Consider the following 19,908-nt stretch of genomic DNA (forward strand, 5'->3'; position numbering starts at 1 on the left):
TCATATAATTTATGAGCAACTTGTTTCCTTTGAAAGTCGAACCTTAAGCATCTGAACAATTAATTAAATCTTAGCTGTATTGATCAAATGAAAATAGAAAACTTTGAATCCTACTTGGAGAGGAATACCATCGCAACTTGAGCAAGAATATCTATGTATAAATTGTTGGGAATTCACATGTGATCATTCAAGTTACATATATGTATAAGAAAATTAAGTGGTCAATATATTTGAATGAACCCAGAATCTACCATATAGTCTAAACTTTTGGGTCCATATGAGTTACAAATATGTATGTTAATCACGTAAGCTCACAGTTGTGCGTGTAATTGTATGCATATAAACTCCCTGCTCATATCTCCTTAACATAAACAATAATTCATCGTACTAATCCATTTTTATAATTTGACTTGTTCACAGAATGTCAACAAGTGATAGTGCTGATTATTGATTAATTCAAGCTTCCGCGCCAGAAGACCACGACCGCATCAAAATGATTGAAATGCGGTTGGTTCCTACTTAGTTCCTAATCCTTACCTATATATATGCTGACTCCAATGCCTCCTGAAGACTCACAAATTCATAACTCTATATATCGCTCTCTCGTTCCATCTTAATTCCATCGTTTGCCCAATTCAGAAGGATCAATTTGTGTTAATCAGACATTTGAAGACAGATTTTCAGACAATAATTATTTGACGAATTCGCCCGCATTCAATTTTTGAAGCAATACTGGTGTATATGGGTTCTATGGTTGATTCAAGTTTAGTGCACGGCCTTAGCAATTGCAGATCTGCAATGGAGTTATCTCTTAAGCTACAGCGGTTTAAAGTTCGGACGATTGACATAAGAGAGGTGGTTGTCGTAGTAAAAAAATGACCAAAACCTTAACATTAATGTAAATGATCTGGAGTAGAGCATTAACATTTAACAAACCCTAGCTGATTGAACCCTAAACTGTAAATCTGAGTTTTCAAATTCTTCCACTTAATTATGTTCAATACATGATTGATGAGATTTAAACCTCAATTTTTTTTTCCTTGTAAACATTATTGTGATTGATGCCAGTACTCTTTGTAATTGCTGGTTCTTTAAATAAATATCGTTCGTTTCAATGTCATGAATATTATTTATGGCAAATGGTTTAAGGCCTAATTGAACGTACGTTTACCACTTACCAGCAATTCTGAAATCTAGGGCGTGCCAATCACGCTTAGATATATACCTAACATTCAATTCCTCTGTGTGTATTAGGATAAGACATTAAGACTTTCCCCTAATTTGGCAGCCCAACTATTGGTTCCAATCCCATGAAGTCATGAACTCTTGGTAATCAACCAATCGAAAACATATTGCTGTGAAAGAATTGGTATTTCCTACCATTCCAATCTCCTCACATATATACTTGTCGTCCAACTGAAATGCAACCATCCATGCGTGCATGCCAACTGAAATTCAAACCTTACATTCTGAGACTGTTTGGCGGCTGCATGGCTTTATTCAAACCATACTTGAATCGGAAAGAGTCAGGATCTCTAGCAGTAAAAAGCAATCCAAAATGTTTTCTTTTCGGACCCAAAACTTTATTTAATATTATTATTGTATTGATTAAAACTCTCAATCAGAGTTAATACTGATAGCAAAGTCTTAATCTATCCCATCTACCCGACAATATGTCATATTCTATTTAATTAACATGCAAGCATTCCAGTGATTTCTAGCTAAGTTGCCTTTGAAAATAATTAATGGCAAAGTTATTACGAATTGACAAGAATGACAATTGAAAATGAAGTGTCGTTAAGAGCTTTGATGTTTGCAGATATACATCAAAATGGATATATTTAACTAATTACCCAAATCTATTGAAATATCCCTCAACTCTAACCATGGTTACTGGACATCACGTCCCAGGCACAGGCAGCATATTTATTTTTTGCCCATTCGTAAAAAATGGAATGACAAAGGTAGATAAGATAGATAAACCCACAGCACTACAGTCCTCGTTATCTTGATGTGAACGAATGTTGGTTGTTGAATGGTTGGCTAGGGCTGAGCCCACTTTGTAGAACTACACGCGCCAAAATGGGCTGGCCCTGTGAAAACGGCAAGGCAAAAATGTCTTGTCCATTTCTTTTTGTTGCGGTGGTCCGTCCAGCCCACCCAATCAACAGGCTGGCTGGCTCAATATTGGCTAGTCTGGTAATTCAAATTACAATGATGACCCTTGCTGGCCCGTTAAAACATGGCCCAATGTTTTTCCGGTCTTTCTGCTACCGCGGCCCATCTAGCCCATACAATCAACCGGGTGGCCCAATGTTGTGGAGTCCGTAAATCTGGCCCTTTGTTTTTAATTTGGGCTGGGCCAGCAAATAAAGTAGCAATATCCGGCGCAATTTTGTTTTTAATGCCCAAATTTGTACAGGAGTAGAGGGAGAATAAACTTGATTATTTAGTTAATTTTGTGCTACTGTAGCTTTTTTTAGGGTCTGAACTTAATTAACGTATCAAGAGGGATGGGGACTAGGTTAAAAGAAATATAATCATTGCGACAATAAGATTGGATTATCATGTCTCATTTGGTTTGCGGAATTCCGCTTTTTCAGAAATAATAATTTACCTTTTACTATTTATTCAAAATTTATATGTTTGGTAGATGAAATCCTTATAATATAGAATTCAAAGGAAAGTTGGATTCCCCCGAATGAGGAATCCTCCTTTGCTCCCAAAAAGAGAGTAATCCATGAAACAAACGAGTCATAAGACCACAATATATATATGTATGTATGTGTGTGTTAATCAACTACTATAAATTTAACAGAATGTCATAGGTACACCCAACCACTAGTTGAAGTAGTAATAATGATGTTTATCATCCTGATGATCAGGATTCAAATTCTGCTCCTCATTATGAAAAAAAAAATCACAGGTGGGACAATTGGGTTTTGGTTGTTTGATTGTTGATTATACATCCTTGAGATGGATAAAGGGCATTAATAAATTTGAGAGCCGATGTCATATATAGTCATGAATAGTATCAGCCATAACTCATCTCAATTAAGCACAGTCAATCTAGGTAATTATTATTGTGCTTTTAAGCCTTTTATTTTTCGTTGGCTCTTAAAATCACCTTTAATTATCACTTTCATTGACTGTGCCCATTAAGCAGCATCATATGCAATTTGTTTGGTCATTGTTCAGTGCTTAATTCAATTAGCAACAATGACGGATCAAAGTGATATTTTCCGCTATGGACAAAATTCCTCACGAATTTGTTCTCTTAGACTGTCTTTGAAATATTTATGTCTAGAAAACGCATCTTAAGAGAGGAACCGAACATTTGTTTATATACCACTCAGTATATCAATCCAATGTGGAGCTATACACAATGATTTAACTTAGATTCAAGATATTGAAGCTCAGAAATATTTTCACCCCAAAAGATTAAAGTCTCAACAAGTAAACACCAAATTGCATATGAAAGCCAAAGGGTCCTCTGTACAATATTGAAAAAAAAAAAGAAAAAAAAAAAGAGTGGGCATCCAATGGAACTCTTGCATTTGGGCCTTCAATGCAAGACAATATCATACAAATTTTTATTTCTGATGCCATAGATTATAGGTATTAGGTAGATTATATATTTATTGGGTTTCGATTTTTTACATGAATGTTATCATTTATTGATTTATTTTTGATTTAGTTGGATATCATGGGAATTTCCAGAGATTATGATCTCCGCCGCTTCCAGCACCGCCACTACCAGCAGCATAATCATCATCGTAATCAAAACTCCCCAATCGAGGCGGGCTAAGAAGCATCCCTTCTGCCATGTTCACAAGAACATTAGGCATATCAAATATCAGATCCTCATCAACAAACATATTATCCACATTTCTTGGCATTTGATCAGGTTGCAGCACTACTGTTTCATTTCCTTCCATTTGATTACTCTGAATCCCCAAAGCATCATTCGCCGCCCCAAAAGCCGCTGCAGCATAGGCAGCAGCCGCTTGTATATCGTGGGGAGACGTGGAGGCAGGTACGGGCAAAGAAGCCGCCACATCTGGCAGATTAAGCTCAGCTTCCGGCCCTTTGAGTGCCAGTGCCGCCACATCGTAGGCAACTGCCGCCATTTCAGGGGTAGGAAATGTTCCTAACCAGATTCTAGTAGGCTTTCTGGGTTCCCGGATTTCCGACACCCATTTTCCACTTCTACGCCTGACTCCCCGATAAATCGAGTGGCGCCCTGAAGCCCGAGCAGGGCCACCAGAAGTGACAGAGACATTGCTGCCGCTGCTAGAACTAATACTTTTTGAGGATTGCATAATGTTTTGGAAAAATTAATGTTACTTTTGTGTGAAATCAAAAGAATGGCTGGAAGATTGGTGATGGGATTGGAGTGGGAGAGAAGAGAAGCCATTTATGGGGAGAGGATTTTCGAGGGAGGGATTTGGATTCGGAGTACTGAAAGATTGCAGACCAGCTGTTTGATGAATTGCGTTCTTCACATATTTGGGGTGTAAGCCAGCTCTTATGTTGGATATCTGGGTTGGACGGCGTTCTACGCAGCCAAACTATAAACTGCCTGATGTGTTCTACCCAGTAGTAATCCACTACAAGTCGCTCTTTATTTGTCATATCCAACAGAAGTTTAATAGTGAGCAAGCAAATGTGTGTTGTGGCAAACTCTATGCAATTAGAAATTACAAAATTCCACAACTATATGTATAGGTAGTTTGACCAGAAATAGGAAGCAATTCTAACGAGAGAAATTCCGTACAAAAGACAACCCACGAGACATGAGTGAAGTGAGTGATGATAGTGGGCGATAATGTTTGGATTAGATGTGGGGTTGGTGTTGCAATAAAACAGTGAGCATAAAATCTCTGTCTTGTATGTATTTGTTTTGTTTGTGGGCTTTGTGCTGTCCCCACGATATCTAAAAAGGAATGATAACTGCCTAATTATGAAAGAACATCGGCGGACCCAAAACAAAAATCCCAAACACTTCACTTTATATTTGGAGGAACTTAGCTGTAAAGTTTTTTTAAGCACCCAAATTAGCCTTCATAAATCGTACGAGAATTCATCGCTTGGGAAGCTATGGAATGCCATGTAAGTGTGTTGGCGTGTTGCCATTTTGAGGCCGGCCGCACTGTGTTGTCTTAGTAGTCTTAGGGTCCGTTTGATTCAACATCTTTCTCACAATAATAAGACTTCACAGTACATTTCCCAGTACGAGAGTATTTCCAAATTAAATCCTCCTTTCTATTCACCATCGGATCAATGGTATTAATAACATCCTCCATTTGGCAGAGTGACCAATTCCCAGGAATAAAGAGGTCTTCTACCTCCTCTTCCTCTGCCAATTATCATCCACGTTCATCCAAGAGAAACAACACCCGATTTCCTTTACCATAGAGATTTTCAAACTTCATTGCACACCCAGAAAGATCAATTTCAATGGGGGAGAATTTGAAAGAAAACAAACCTTAAAAGCAGAAGGAAAACTAATTATGACAAAAAATCAGGAAATGAATTAAAAGGAGAATTGAGGCAGTGGACTGAGGTTGCAAAAGTGCAGTGGAATAAAAACTTATCCAAGGAAAGACGAGAAAACATAATCCAAAAGGAAGTCCTGAATCTCAACTAGGAGGAACGAGGACAAACATACAAAGCATTGACCAAAACCAGTTCAAAGTTCAAACACCTCAAGCTTTATTCCTCTCTCCATCATAAATTCCGCTAGGAAAGATAAAGAATATAATCTAAAACTATGCCTGAGAGTAAGACAACATAATTTTCTCCGCAAAACATAAACAAAAACTGACCAAAAAGCTGGCACTTTCTAGTATTTGTAGTCCTTGACATGGAGGCTTTCAGAGGCACCCTCACCAAGCTGAGCATCACCCTTGTAGGTGCCAAGGGTTGCCTCAGAGTTGGCTTTGCACCTGGCAAGGAGTGCAGCTTGAGCCGCCTTCACATTCTCTTCCTTGCCAGCCCAAGCCTTGAGAGTACTCTGCTGAAGGGCACGTCCAAATGAGAAGGAAAGACTCCATGGCTTCTTCCCCTTAAGCTTGTTCATGGCATTGAGGTTGATGGTAGCCTCTTCCTCGCTCTGCCCACCAGACAAGAAAACAATGGCGGGAACTGCAGCAGGGACAGTGCGCTGTAAAGCCCGCACTGTGTGCTCAGCAATCACCTCAGGTGCAACCTTATGGGCCTCTGATCCAGGGGTAACCATGTTGGGCTTCAACAGAGTACCCTCAAGCAGGACATGGTGATCATTCAAAGCCTTATAACATGCAGCGAGCACACGCTCGGTTACATCAGCACACTTCTCAATGCTATGGGGACCATCAACCAGGATCTCAGGCTCAACAATTGGAACAAGACCATTCTCCTGGCAGATGATAGCATATCTAGCCAACCCGTTGGCATTCTCATTGATAGCCAGCTGAGATGGCTCAGTTGGAGCAATCTTCAACACAGCACGCCACTTGGCAAACCGAGCACCAGCTTCATAGTACTTCTGGCAACGCTGAGCAAGGCCATCAAGACCTTGAGTTGTTGTCTCACCGTTGGTTCCAGCAAGCTCAACAGTGCCCTTGTCAACCTTAATACCAGGTAGCACTCCACTTTCCTTCAACACATCAACAAAGGGCTTGCCTACACAGTATAATCAAGATTTTATCAAACTTGCTTTGAATTATTTAGGGGGAATAAAAGGCCAAAAAAATCTCTATAGCCAATAAAACATCAGGTAAGCCTCTACCATCCACAAATAATGGGATAATTAAAAAAAAGTATGAAAAATACAATATGCATCCTATCAAAATACCTGCTGCAGTCTTCTGGTACAGGGTTTCCTCGAAGAGGATGACACCACTGAGGCATGGGAGAGCACCAGGGGCGGTGAATAGGAGCTCACGAAGAGCACGCCTGTTTGTTTCAACATTCTCAACGTTGATGCTTGCCAGACGCTTTCCGATTGTCCCAGTTGATTCATCAGCAGCAAGAATTCCCTTACCAGGAGTGCCAATGTAGGCAGCATTGGCAATGAGCTCATCTAAAGAAAAAGAAAAATACATTCGATTAATAGGGGGAAAAACAGAACCCATAAACAAATACAAAAATCTATTCAATTTTTCCTTATGCTAAGCAGCATTCACAATATCAGAAATAAAAAAATAAAAGAGATGACAGCTAACAAAACACCTAGAAAATCAGGAGAAATACAACCATGGGAAACTTGAAAGACCTAAAATGCAAGCTAGAAAGCACGCAAGGAAAAAACTAACATAAAAGAAAAAGATCTTAGCAACCTATCTCTATATAAAAGATCTACATTAAAAAAATTAACAGCTACTCAACATTCCACATTAATTCAGCTAAGTATAATATCAAAATACAGTATTTCATTATGAATCAAATCTACCAGAACTAAAATGATTAAATAAAGACCATAGACAATATGAGAAATTAGATCATCCAACATAGACAAAGTAACTTGGATTGAATATAAAATAAGAGAATATCTCGGTTTATTTATAAACACGTGCACGGAATAAATACGATAAAAAGAAAAGTCAATTAGACAAGTAGTTCAATACAGTATGAAAAAAAAACACACAGTATCAAATAATCTCCAGACATTTTGCTTTCTCCTTGAGGTAACCCATATGAAGTAGACTAATTCCAGAGTCTGTAATACAAATAAATGTCTCGCATGGATTCATTCCAAATATTAAAATCACAATACCACTAAAACTCTTTAAAATTAATTCATTTATGCACAGGAAAAGCCAAAACATTTATTTTACAGCAAAGCCAGCTAAAATTCATTCAATTAAAGAACCTAAGCTACCGGTAAATAGATCTAAGCAAACACGCTATCTGTGCAGATAGACGGATCTGGTTTGATCGATAGAGACAAAAAAAATCTGATATCAGATATTACATCACTGAAGATAACAAAATAAACAAAATCGCAGCACATTCCCTGATACCTTCAACGATTTACAAGATCAATAAATCTAAAGGGACAAGAAGACATATGTAAGTAGAATACAACGGTCGTTGCCCGTAGATTACAGATCTCATAAAGTAACATCTATTTGAACGAAAAAACCCCTAAAATTTCACTGATCTAGTACCAAAACAAGGTTCCAATGATTCGATCCAATCCAACACAGAAGAAGAAATGCTAAATCAAACTTATACAAATCCAAATCAATACAATAAAAGACGTCAACAAAAGTAGATTACCGGCGTATTTGCCCTTGAAGGAAGACATGATTGACTGATTAAATAGAGCGAGAGCAGAGTAGATATAGATTTCGAAGTAAAGTGAAAGAGACGAATACAGACGGGTTTGAGAGAGATGAGAACCCAAGGGTTTATAACTTTATATTGTGGGGGTGGGTATTACAAGAAAGGGCAGTTCGCGATTGTCGCTTCACACTTAGGCTTTTTCTGCACGTAACGTCGAACTTCACGTTTCTTTCTGGATTTTTTCAACTCCTTTCACCTTTTCTGTCCAAGTGTCGAACTGGTTTTCCCGGCTCTTCGTTAACGGCCCATTGGGCCCAACAATTTCCAAGAAAATATGGTAAAAAACCTATTTTACCCTTGAATGGAAGAGAAAAGAAATGAAAATTTTCCTTCTAATTCTTTCATTTTGATAGTTTATAAAAAATTAAGAGGAAATATTTGAGGGGATTTGAAAGATTTCATTAAATCTTCCTCACAAAATAGAGTTATTTTGAAGGAAATGAAGAACTAATTAAACTATTTATGAATTAAAAAATATTTTAACTTTGTATATAATATTTTAACATGAAATAGAAAAAGTACTATTACTCATTTTCTCTTACTTTTTCTCTCTCATTTGCTTCCGTTTCCCGAATCCCTCACTCTATACACACTCTAAAAACCTTGGGATAAGTATCACAGAAGTCATTGAACTTATAAAAAAGGGTCAATTGAGCCCTCGTGTTTTATTCGTGCCAAATCAACCCTTCTACTTCCATAAACGGTCCACGTTTGCCCTTTCGTCAATTTGCTGTTAAAAATAATTGATGTGGACTTAATTTTCTGACGTGTATTAAAAATTACAAATTACGTGTATTAGCTGATATGGAATTTTAGAAATTAAAAAAAAAACAAAACAAAACAAAACCAATCTTCTTCAACACCCAGTCGTCGTCACCACATCACCACCAACAACAAACCCATTCTTCTTCAATGTTTAGGGGTTTGTGCAGGGATTTGTATCCAGGTCCGGTGAGTGTTACATTGGAATGGGAAAGGGAAGTCGTGGGCTCGACTGGACGCGAGCCGGCCATGTCCGCTTATGGAGGGCCGAAGTTGCAGAGATCAATGGTGGAAGACCAAAAAGGTTTGTGTTTAATTGGTGCATGCTGTAGATTACGTTCATTATTATACTGGGTGTTCATATGCATCTGTATGGATTAATTAAAGAATGAAATTGGGGATTCAAGTCAGAAAAATTGGGTCGCATCTCGTCGGGCTCTTTCCAGATGCGCTGCTTTGGGTCGTACTGGAGACTACCAGCGTTGATAAGTCATTCGGTTGGATCTCGATTTCCACTAGCTTGATCGATTTGATCACCGGAGTGAGGTCGTCGATGGAGTCTTTTAGATCTGATAAAAATTAGGGTTTTTTGTATAAATGATTTTTGTTTTTTGTATACGTGGAAATTGATTTAAAAATAAAGAATTCACGTTAGCACTTAACAACCATATCAGCAATGTTTTAACAGAATAACACGTCAGCAATGTTTTAACAAAATAATGACTCAAGGGCTTAATTGACCCATTAGTTAGACGTTGAAAGACTCATTTGACATGAAAAAAAGATAAGAGGGTTGAATTGAGCATTTTTCGTAATTTAAAGGGCCTTTGTAATATTTATCCCAAAAACCTTTCAAAAGTCAAAACCATCTACCGTGAAAACGTGGGGAGGAAGGGTCAAATTGTCAATAAACTTCGTGAAAAAGAAATATCAAACAAATCTTCATGTGAATGCGGGGTGGAGAGTAAAACCCGAGAGCGACACCGACACCAGCCGATTAGGTCATGGTTTTTAAATGTACATTACCACTGGGCTATCACTAATTCTCAAAATTACCTCTTATGTTGTTCAGTTTGCAATATTGAAGATTATTAGCTTTTGTTAGGAGCACATATTAATCTGTTTCTTTCTACTTATCAGTGGGCAGACATCTAGTATTTGGATCCGTTATTCTCGCAACAGATCTAATGGATCTTGTACTAGAAGTCTAGAACTGTAGAGTCCAACATACCCAACTAGTTGGTAACAAACCGGGCCTCTCTGTCCGCCCTGGTAGAACTGGGCCTTAGCCAATGTCATGTCTATTGTCCAGGGAAGCATCAATCCACATTTCACATGACGCACAAAATATGACCCTATTTCACCCCAATCAATGTGAAGTATTGAATGTCAAGTAAGTCTTATAGCATATTTATAATCAATAATTATTTTACGGGTCACATGGATTTGGTGTAAAATGAAGGTTATATTTTGAAGTTCTGTTGGATTACTCAACAGACAAACAGGGTCCCAGAATTAAATGGATCAGTGTCACATAACCGAATGGGCTCCGGAATAAACCATATATTCTCTAGTCTCCGGGCTGGTTGAAGCAGGCCTCCGACTACTGGAAGCAAGACACGGCTCTGCTTCTTTGGCTTTTTCTGTCCTCATAAAGACTGTCATCCCTAGGACAAGCATATCTGATATCTGTGTTGTTGTTGTGTTTTAAAAGCTGGTTTGAACGACACGGCTCTGCTTCTTTGGCTTTTGTTCCAAACTGTGATTCCTAAAAAGAGTGCATGTGACCAAGCCTTTCTTGACGTGAACAAAACCTTAGGCCTCTGCCCTCCCCCATGGATGGGACCCAGAATTGGTCAATTTGACCTTTTTTACTAATTCCAGAATGCCAGAAACAGCAGCTTCATTTTCCGCAGGAGCTGCTGCCTGCTCCTTTGGATTCAAGAACAAAACTGAAAACTCTCATCTGCATTTTACCATAAGATCAAGCATTCTCAATAAATCGAAGCCAGAATTCATAAATGTTACTCAGCTCACTGTACGTTACCTCTTTTAGAACACCAGCGATATTCCAACTGCCAATTAATACACATATCCAAATTAAGGAATACACACCAATCAGAACCAGATCAAACAAGTTAAAAACAGAGGATTGGCATCTGCCTCTCTACACGTAAACGTAAATGATAGAAAACAAAATAGATCCATTAATATTGACATGTACAATTCATTTAGATTCCAGAAATTAAAACCCATTCCCGGAAGTATAATTTTCCTGTAATCAGAATTATCCCAAAAATAGTAAATCAGTCTGGATTCTTACAAGCACATATCAACAAGGAGAACTCAGGTTTCTCTTGCTCCTTCTTCTCCGAATTCTTCTCCTCCAACCAGAGCCTGCTATCGAACCCACTTCTGGTTCTGAACATGAAAACAGCGAACCCTGATTCTTGCTTGAAAAACCAGTCATGAACATCCCACATCATATCTACCAATAACCCATCAAGAAAAATTGTCCGATTCCCTCTGAAATTCCATCTCAATTTCTTTACTTGAAAAATCTTCTTGTCATCAATTGACACAGCGAGTACAGGGTTCTTTGATCTGTCATCTTCTCCAATGCACTTGATCAATATATCATGAGCTGTTCCTGTGTCACAGAATTGCGCCCTCGTTGAATATACAGTGTTACCTGAAAAATGCTCACTTCGAGACACCAATTTACGTACTGGTAACTCTTTCTTCCAAATCTTCACAACTTCTTTCTCCATGTCTCCAAGAAACAGAACAAGCTCTGAATCCACCAAAACAACCACGTAAAACCCGTTAATTGGCTCCGGTCCTGGATCATAACATGCTGCAGACAGATCCCAAAACACTTGAACATTGAAATTGAGATATTGGAATGCTTGTGTGCCCTTTTTGATTCGTAGTTGGTGTGAATTGGCATCTCCAATCTTAACAATCAGGCCTTGGCCTATGAAGTTGCTGCACCAAGTGACTGTGATCAGAAGATCTTTTGATTCGGCGAGTTTGGCCTTGTATATACATATAACTGAATCTGCGACAGAAGGGATTAGGCTTGGTGTTTGAATCGCCTGACTTGAAGGGCCTGAACAATACGAATCCGACACTTTAATGGCGTGTTCACTGTAACAAGTTGCTATGCTCCTCATCTCAGAAAAATCAAATCCCACCAAGAAATTTGAAGAAGAAATAAAGAAAGACAGACGGGTGGGTTAGTTCTTAGTAGCCTTCTTCCTCACCTGCAATAGAAGAAAAATGGAGAGATTGAATGTGACAAAAGAAGCGTACTCTCCTTCCCCTGTTTCCACATGTGAAGGGTCCTTTCAATTTTCAAGTATAAATTATAAATTGTATTGAATAAGAAAATTAAAAATTATAAAACAATTTCTTTATTGTTTTTCTGGCCAATCCCATCTAACATTAAATAAGATTCCCTTAAGGGCAAATGCAATAAGAAACAATTTACTGGGCCAACATTTTTGTTGGCCCGGTCCCACCTCTATTACACAAAAAGTCAAGTCAAACACGTATTCTAATACAGCCACATCAGCAAAACACAAATTTCTATACACTTTTTCTTCCCACACACTTTCTCTTTCCACCCAACCCAACAACATTCCATTCCTCCATATTATCCACAACAAAACTACACCAAAACATTAAATATCAATACATCCACATCAGCAAAACACTTATCCCAATACAGCCACATAAGCAAAACACATTTTACAATACAGCCACATCAGCAAAAGACAACATCTTTGTTGGCCCAATACCACTTCACCATTGCATTTGCCCTAACCTTAGAACTCCTCCTTTATGAAGCTAATAAAAAGAGAAGACTGAAACTTCTTTATAAAGAATATTAAAGTACAACACAACTAAGATTTTTTTATTTTATTTTTTTAATTTAAGGTTGACCTGCCCTGTTTTATTTCCTAATATTCCATTCATTAATCAAATATGCATAAGAAGACAAAAAAAAAAATTAATACAGGAAGAGCAAGTGAGATTTTTGGTTAATTAATTAGTTGGATCCTTCAATTTTTCTTTTAACAACTAGGGAAAAAGCTTAAAGAATGTATCAGTGGGTAATTCGAAACGTTGAAAAATTGAATGCAATAAGATATGATGGAGTTGGAGAGCTGGTGGTGATGATCGATGATGGTGATCGGTTGGTCCCAGTGAATTTAAGATGATCTTGATCGTACCCACCCACTCCAACCCCAAACACACAAATATATGACGGAAATACCCAAATATATATGAGACTCAATCCCCTAATTTAAGACTTGAGATATTTGTTGAGTGAGCAAGTGTGTTTATGTTAATGGCGTTGTTCACAACCCTTATAAACTAATTAATGACGTTGATCACAACAGCATCATTGATATCAACGTTTTAATAACTATGCTTTCCCTAGCGTTGACACTAATAATATGCTATTGATAGTAGCGTCATCGAACAAAGTCGCTTAAAAAAAATAATTACGCTACTCCCAATTGCGGGAGTAGCATCATTGTAAAATTCATGTACTAATGATGCTACTCGCCTACTCGGAATAGCGTGGAATGTTATTTGCTAAGACTTTGGATGAGCATTATTTTGCTAATAAACTATAAAAAAAAAACTCCCTAATTTACGCTTTGATATAAATTATATTTACTACAAGAGTTTCATTAATATGAACTTTTCGGTTCACAATTAAGTCCCAAGACAAATACATAAATTTTTTATTTTAATCAAGTTAAAACAATAAGTAAAAGAAATATATTCAACGCAAGCTATGTTTAAAGTAGGCACACGAGGGGGAGATGGTAAAGGGAATGAGTTGTGTGTGATTCCGATAAGAGTACTTTGCATGGATAAAGGTGTTTGAAGTAACAGTTGGTATTGGTTTAATTAGTTGGTTGCATGCATGTCTTTCAAATTTCCTTTTACGTCCCGGGATTCACTTGATTATGGAGAAAAGCGAAAGCGACTAATAAACCAATTTCAGACATATATTATGCAGTTTTTTTTTTTTTTAAATATAGGGGATGGGATGGAGAGGATTGAACTCGAGACCTCTATGAGATATCACACATATGAGTGTCATCTGAATTATTCATGGTTCTCAGGAATAATGCAGTTGGACAGTCAAGACTAACAATTCATCATGAACATTGCACATACCACCCTAAGCAGTAAGTTCAATTTATAGAAGTCACAGTTCACAAATTATGAAAGATCACCTACATCAGTTTCCCTTAATAGATCCCTTAAAATACGGATAAAATGCTACTTTCCCCTATTTTACAGATTTCATATTCAATCAACTCTGCATCAGATTACCTATAATATTCTCTACTACATTAAAATAATAATTCTCTCTATTTCCTTTGTTTATTCTATAATATAAATTACTTCTATTTAAAATAATAAATTAATTATATTTTAACAATAGATTAATTATATTTAATATTAATCAATTAATGTTATTTAAAGTAATAAATTAATGTTATTAAAAATTGGAGAAATTTAACTATTTATTGGGCTTGATTTCATGATCTAGGGAATAAGAGATGTTGCCTGAGAGAGAGAGAGAGAGAGAGGAGAGAGAATGGAGAGAAAAAGTGAGGAGAGAGAGAGTAAAGTAATAAAAAATATTATTTTATGTTTAGGGAAGTGAATAGTGGTTCTTTAGATGTAGGTAACAACTCTTCATGTCCTCTAAAATATGGAACCTCTAGGTAATCTAATATAAAGCTATATTTTGACAAGTTCTTTATAATCGTTTCCTATTTTATATACAGGTATATGTTTAGGTAATCTGATATGAATACTCTAAAGACATAGATATATGTACATCATGTATGTTCCCGACCTCGTCCAATACAAAAATTTTGTGTACGGGACTGGTTAATTACATTTTGCCTTTCATAGTCACATCCATTTAATTTAATTGTAATCAATATGAATTCTTTTCATGAAAGGGTGATTCCTTGTATAACAGTATGCAGCAGTTGTACGTGCACGAGGTTTGTTAACAAAAGACAAAAAGTTGTTGGTTTTTTGGTTTGGTTTTATATTTCAAAAATCAAATTTTTGTTAAGCATCATTACATTAATATTTAGGATAGAAATGCACAAAATAAAATAAAAGAAATTACTTCTTGCTATTTTCAATTATCTTGTTCTGAATTACAGCAGAAGTTGCAATCAGCACTAATAACACAGACAACATCTCATCCTCAAATCGAGATTAACATTTAATTTGTTGTCTGTGAATTTAGCCAATTTCATCTCCCAAACCTTTTTGTTTCCAACAAGAAACAAAAGTGTCATATATTCAATGGGTAACGTCAGGGAACAGGGTTCAGACATATATATCGATCAGACACAAAAGATTTTAAAAATCAGACACGAAAAGACTGCAAAGGGATTTTAGCCAATACACGATTTGACATTTTTCTTGGACCACCACTTAGGTATATAAGTTTATGACAAAAATTGGTCCCCAAATACTTGCTTTACTTGATCTTATGGGTTAATGTGGCTACCACTAGAGTTATGACTTGTTAAGGAAAAGAAAATTAAGCTAAGACATGTCATGAATCAATTATACATATATACATTGCGTGCAAAGGATATGGCAAAAACAGAAGCCAAGGAATCATCTAATATTCTTTACGTACAGACTGCTATTCTCTTCCACGTAACCAATAATTCTTTCCTTCTTTACATTAACAATTAGGGTTCCTCCCATGCAAGGATACGCCTAAAAAACATTCACAACTTTTGGAAGCATAGGTCTTGCACCATTTGTTGTAAATCCAACACCCATATATAATCAACTATATTGTCCGTTTTTAGTTGTCCGTTTCCCGTTGATACATCGGGCATTCACGGTTTTATTTCTCATTAACTAGTAAATAAGTCAGTCAAAGCCCAACTCACTTAATTGGAGAAAATATCTAGATGTTATTAAAGGGTGGGCTTAGCCCTTATTAAAGGGATTGTCCATACTTCATTTAATGATGTGGGACTTCTTACATCATCTTTTTAATGTTTTCAATTGACATTATGAATATTCATTGATCAAATATGAGAATCCATCATATGTATGTGCCCAATCGATACACATCAATATCAAGGCCCATCACACCATAAAGGCCTGATTGAGGTGGGCTTAGCCCAATCCAAATGGCTAAAAGGCTAACCCAAAACTTAAGCGACGCCAATCAATCCGATCCAATTCTAGGTCCTATGCTTTATTGACAAAATGAAGTGACTTTCAACATCACTTAACCATTAGAATTTTCTTTTCCACATGTTGGACTGTTTGAACAATAAAAAATGACAAAAACCAAAGGATTTGTAACATAATACAGACAAAAAAAACCTCCACGGGCACGTCTCATGTGGGCCACAAACATATAGAAAGCTCACTGTGTGTTAGCCTTACCCATTGGGGCTCTGGGCTCCACCTCCATATCACCATCGCCAAAGGGCCCACCAGCACGCAAAATGACAAAACGTTCGGAAGTCTTTTTTTATAATAACCCGGAGGGAGTGGGGAGTTTAGCCATGATCCACAATTATGTCAGTCAAATCCCCACTACTTTGTATATAGACAAATCGTCATCCCTTACGTCATTATCTATTACTCATCTCTATAGACCTAAAGCTAGCGGACCCCAGATCTTTGTATGGGCCGGGTGATAACCCACCCTCCTCTTCTAGGATCCGGCTATCCCTTCTCCTTCTACTCCAAACCCGATAGCTTCCGAACCCGATTGCACCAATCATACCCAAAATGGCCAATCCCAAAATTCCAAACCCGACTCCAGAACCCACCTCCCTCTTTTTTTCTGCAATAGTCCTTACTTTAAAATACCCGACCTTACTCAAATCACCCACACCCACCAAACTCTGGATCGGGTAGTGCACCAGATAACAAAACCCGGATGCGTTGTTGTAGACCGCCCCCCAACAGCTGCAGTTTCCGTCACAAATGGTCTCGCATTGGTCCAAAGACGACACCGTTTCATAAATCATCCACTCTGAGAACGGTAATGCGACTCCGTTCCGCCTCAGTATCCAGAAATCGTTCTTCGCTTCTCCTTCCTCGCAAAAGTTGCCGGACTGAGGAGCGAAGCACTCACCGGAATGAAAGTCCGTCCGGTTATCCAAACAGGTGCAACCTTCCCCTGGCAAACACAGACCGTACGAACCGCACGGATTCGGCAACTCGCACTGATCGCGAATCGCCTGGTAATTCAAGTCCCAGTCTGATCCGTCCCAATTGTACCCTTTCAAATTCCCGTCCGGTTCCAATCGGACCATAAGGAATCCGTTATCGGAACTCTGAAAACTGTTGAAACTCATGAAAGGTTCGATGTCTACGGGCGTGTTTCCTGTTTGGTACATACCCAGGAACCCGTCCGGGTTGACTCGGGCGTAAATCGGTATTCCTTCAATAATAGTCTGTTTTGCTTGTAAAGCTCTGTGTTTCAAATAAATTTGATCCGTACCTTCATTGAACTTTGCGTATAAACCCATGAAGTTATCACCTAATCGCATCGAGTACATCCCGTTCGACGAAACAAGCGACATGTTAGCAGTGAAATTCTGGTTCTCGACGATTGTATTTGAAGGGAAATCAAAACTCTGCCAGAGTACAGAGAGTGGATTGTCCAACTTTCGGATTTGCAGATTGGAGGTGTTGAGGAGGACAACCCGGTCTCCCTGTGTTCCGGTGGACCAAAATACCCCTTCATCCGGATCAGAAACTACAAGACTCCCATTGAAGATGAGTTGGGTCCGGTCATGCCATCGAGCCAAGGTGGCTTGGTTGGCAAGCCAGAGTGGTTCAGATGACTTGACGTGGAGGATTGCAAGCGCAAGTTGGGTGCGGTTGATTCGGAGGAACCCGAGAGAGAAATTTCCGGTGGAATCGTTGAGGAGAGATTGGAATGACGAGACGGAAGGATTTGGCGTAGCTCTGAAGCCCTTGAGAAGTTCTTGGGCTGCAGTGTGAGTACATGTGGACGCACCGTAGAGAACGAAGAAAGCGAGGATCAGAAACTGAGTCGCAGATGAGCGAGTCACCATTTTCAGAGAAGGAATAAATGATATGCAGATTGAGTGAGTGAGGTTCCAATATTAATGGTTGAAGCCGGCATTGGAGGCCATTTCATGGTAGAACATATCATGCACTTTTAATATTTATGCTGTGTACAGCACTATCAGGCAAGATAATAAAACCACGACATAATGGTTTTAAATTTATGAAACAAAATTGATTAAGACCATGCTCTGCCCTACGCATAATATTAAATTAATAGGGCATGTGATCCACCACCGAAAGTAACTAATAATTACATCAAAACAACAACTCTGCTCTAAGGGCTCTTGTTAGTTGCGTGACGGATCCAAGATTTGAAATCACTTGAGGGCATAGTTTTCAAAACCCTTTTGTACAATCGGTTCAATAGAAAAAATTGTGAATCGGCGATACTCATATTTTTTTTGTTACTATCACATCGTAGATGTAATCAAATTGTACGACTTGAGATTAAACCGCGATATTTTGTATCAATTGAGAACCGTCGATTTACAATAAAACTTGCAGGTTTTGTAAATTACTGTAGAGTACAGACCTCTGGGCTTCACAATGGTTTCACGCCTTCACCTTCACCTTCACCTGACCGCCTGAGGGAGGCAACTACGATTCGAGTCTTCGACTTTGACGGTGCTATAGGCTGCGACTTTGACAACGACGACAGCGAGATACATTTGGCAGCCTTCAGTAATCCATCGTCTGATGAATTAGGGGCATAGGAGAGCGATTGATTTAAGATGGAAGTGGATGAACATGCGACTGCAATGCTAATTTTAGAAGCCAATACACCAAATGAAAAGAGAGATTCTTCTTTATTTGCACTAACAATATAGAAATATCACCAATCTTCTTCAACTAACTAAATCTGTCATTTATTCTTATATCTATTATGTATATCTCTAGTTGATGCTCTAGAGCCATGCCTGGTACATTTTTTATAGGCCTATGGAGTGTGGCCTGGTACAGTTTTTTATTTTGACTAGCCCGATATATTTCTTATGGGCCCTAATATTTTTTTTCGTTGGGGACCCCAGTGAAAAGTTGTGGATCTGCCTCTGGTTGCCACTTGCCACTTGCCACTACATATCAAACGAAATCTAGACAAAAATAAAAATATAACATAGTGAACACCACCTCTAACTCTACAACTACGGAGTCACATGTTTTACTCTACCTATAATATCAACGCAAATCTAGCTTTTATTTTATTCAATCTTATATTATTTTAACGCTCTAAAGCGTACATTGTTTGGTTGTTGGTTTAGGGTCCAGCGTAGAAGTAAAACCGAAGGCACTCGTTTGGTTTACATGACAATTAGCGAATTTTATGAAATTATGTCTATATCTTGCAACCCAACAACAATATTATTAATCAAAATATGATTAATACATGCAAATGAATAAATTCATCAAAGAATGAAATAATAAAGGGGTTGACCATATGAAGAGCAAAATTTTCAAAAATAGTTGAGAGATTGTAGAAATGTTGGTTGGGATTAGGCTAGCGGCTCTTATGTCATGAGGTGGTGGTCAGACCGTCAGAAAGAGTAGATGGTATGTATGTATATATATCAGTATATCCATCTATATATGTCTACCAGCCGCAAAAACAAAAGTCAAAACTCTGGCAAGAAAAGCCACAAGATCTTTATTACACTTTTCTCCCAACTACCCTCTTTCATT

At 37.9% G+C, this 19,908-nt stretch overlaps 4 protein-coding genes across 4 annotated transcripts; all 4 read right to left on the reverse strand.

Annotated features, from left to right (window-relative positions):
• Positions 1-3,538: 3,538 nt before the first annotated feature.
• Positions 3,539-4,853, reverse strand: LOC120013353 (ethylene-responsive transcription factor ERF024-like). The gene has a single exon (XM_038865133.1). It carries the CDS (start codon positions 4,320-4,322, stop codon positions 3,705-3,707), a length of 618 nt encoding a protein of 205 aa, XP_038721061.1. The 5' UTR covers positions 4,323-4,853; the 3' UTR covers positions 3,539-3,704.
• Positions 4,854-5,562: 709 nt separating this feature from the next.
• LOC120013352 (fructose-bisphosphate aldolase 6, cytosolic) lies at positions 5,563-8,477 on the reverse strand. Its single transcript, XM_038865131.1, has 3 exons — positions 8,266-8,477; positions 6,839-7,066; positions 5,563-6,666 (listed from the first exon to the last, which is right to left on the reverse strand). Exons 1-3 carry the CDS (start codon positions 8,291-8,293, stop codon positions 5,846-5,848), a joined length of 1,077 nt encoding a protein of 358 aa, XP_038721059.1. The 5' UTR covers positions 8,294-8,477; the 3' UTR covers positions 5,563-5,845.
• A 2,648-nt stretch (positions 8,478-11,125) lies between these two features.
• On the reverse strand, positions 11,126-12,429 carry LOC120013597. The gene has a single exon (XM_038865462.1). The coding sequence runs from the start codon at positions 12,267-12,269 to the stop codon at positions 11,400-11,402; it is 870 nt and encodes a 289-aa protein (XP_038721390.1). The 5' UTR covers positions 12,270-12,429; the 3' UTR covers positions 11,126-11,399.
• Positions 12,430-16,346: 3,917 nt separating this feature from the next.
• On the reverse strand, positions 16,347-18,373 carry LOC120011717 (PAN domain-containing protein At5g03700). Its single transcript, XM_038862820.1, has one exon. It carries the CDS (start codon positions 18,213-18,215, stop codon positions 16,758-16,760), a length of 1,458 nt encoding a protein of 485 aa, XP_038718748.1. The 5' UTR covers positions 18,216-18,373; the 3' UTR covers positions 16,347-16,757.
• Positions 18,374-19,908: the final 1,535 nt, after the last annotated feature.

Source organism: Tripterygium wilfordii, chromosome 13 (assembly GCF_013401445.1).
Source record: "Tripterygium wilfordii isolate XIE 37 chromosome 13, ASM1340144v1, whole genome shotgun sequence".
NCBI classification, from domain to species: domain Eukaryota; kingdom Viridiplantae; phylum Streptophyta; class Magnoliopsida; order Celastrales; family Celastraceae; genus Tripterygium; species Tripterygium wilfordii.

Bases quoted from the DNA above. Each gene is read 5' to 3' on its own strand.
- LOC120013352 (XM_038865131.1), bottom strand. From the start codon at position 8,293: ATGTCTTCCTTCAAGGGCAAATACGCCG. The intron at 7,067-8,265 runs GTAATCTACTTT...CTTTTTCTTTAG, and splicing joins CTTCAAGGGCAAATACGCCG to ATGAGCTCATTGCCAATGCT. The intron at 6,667-6,838 runs GTATTTTGATAG...TATACTGTGTAG, and splicing joins GTACCAGAAGACTGCAGCAG to GCAAGCCCTTTGTTGATGTG.
- LOC120013597 (XM_038865462.1), bottom strand. From the start codon at position 12,269: ATGAGGAGCATAGCAACTTGTTACAGTGAACACGCCATTAAAGTGTCG.
- LOC120013353 (XM_038865133.1), bottom strand. From the start codon at position 4,322: ATGCAATCCTCAAAAAGTATTAGTTCTAGCAGCGGCAGCAATGTCTCT.
- LOC120011717 (XM_038862820.1), bottom strand. From the start codon at position 18,215: ATGGTGACTCGCTCATCTGCGACTCAGTTTCTGATCCTCGCTTTCTTC.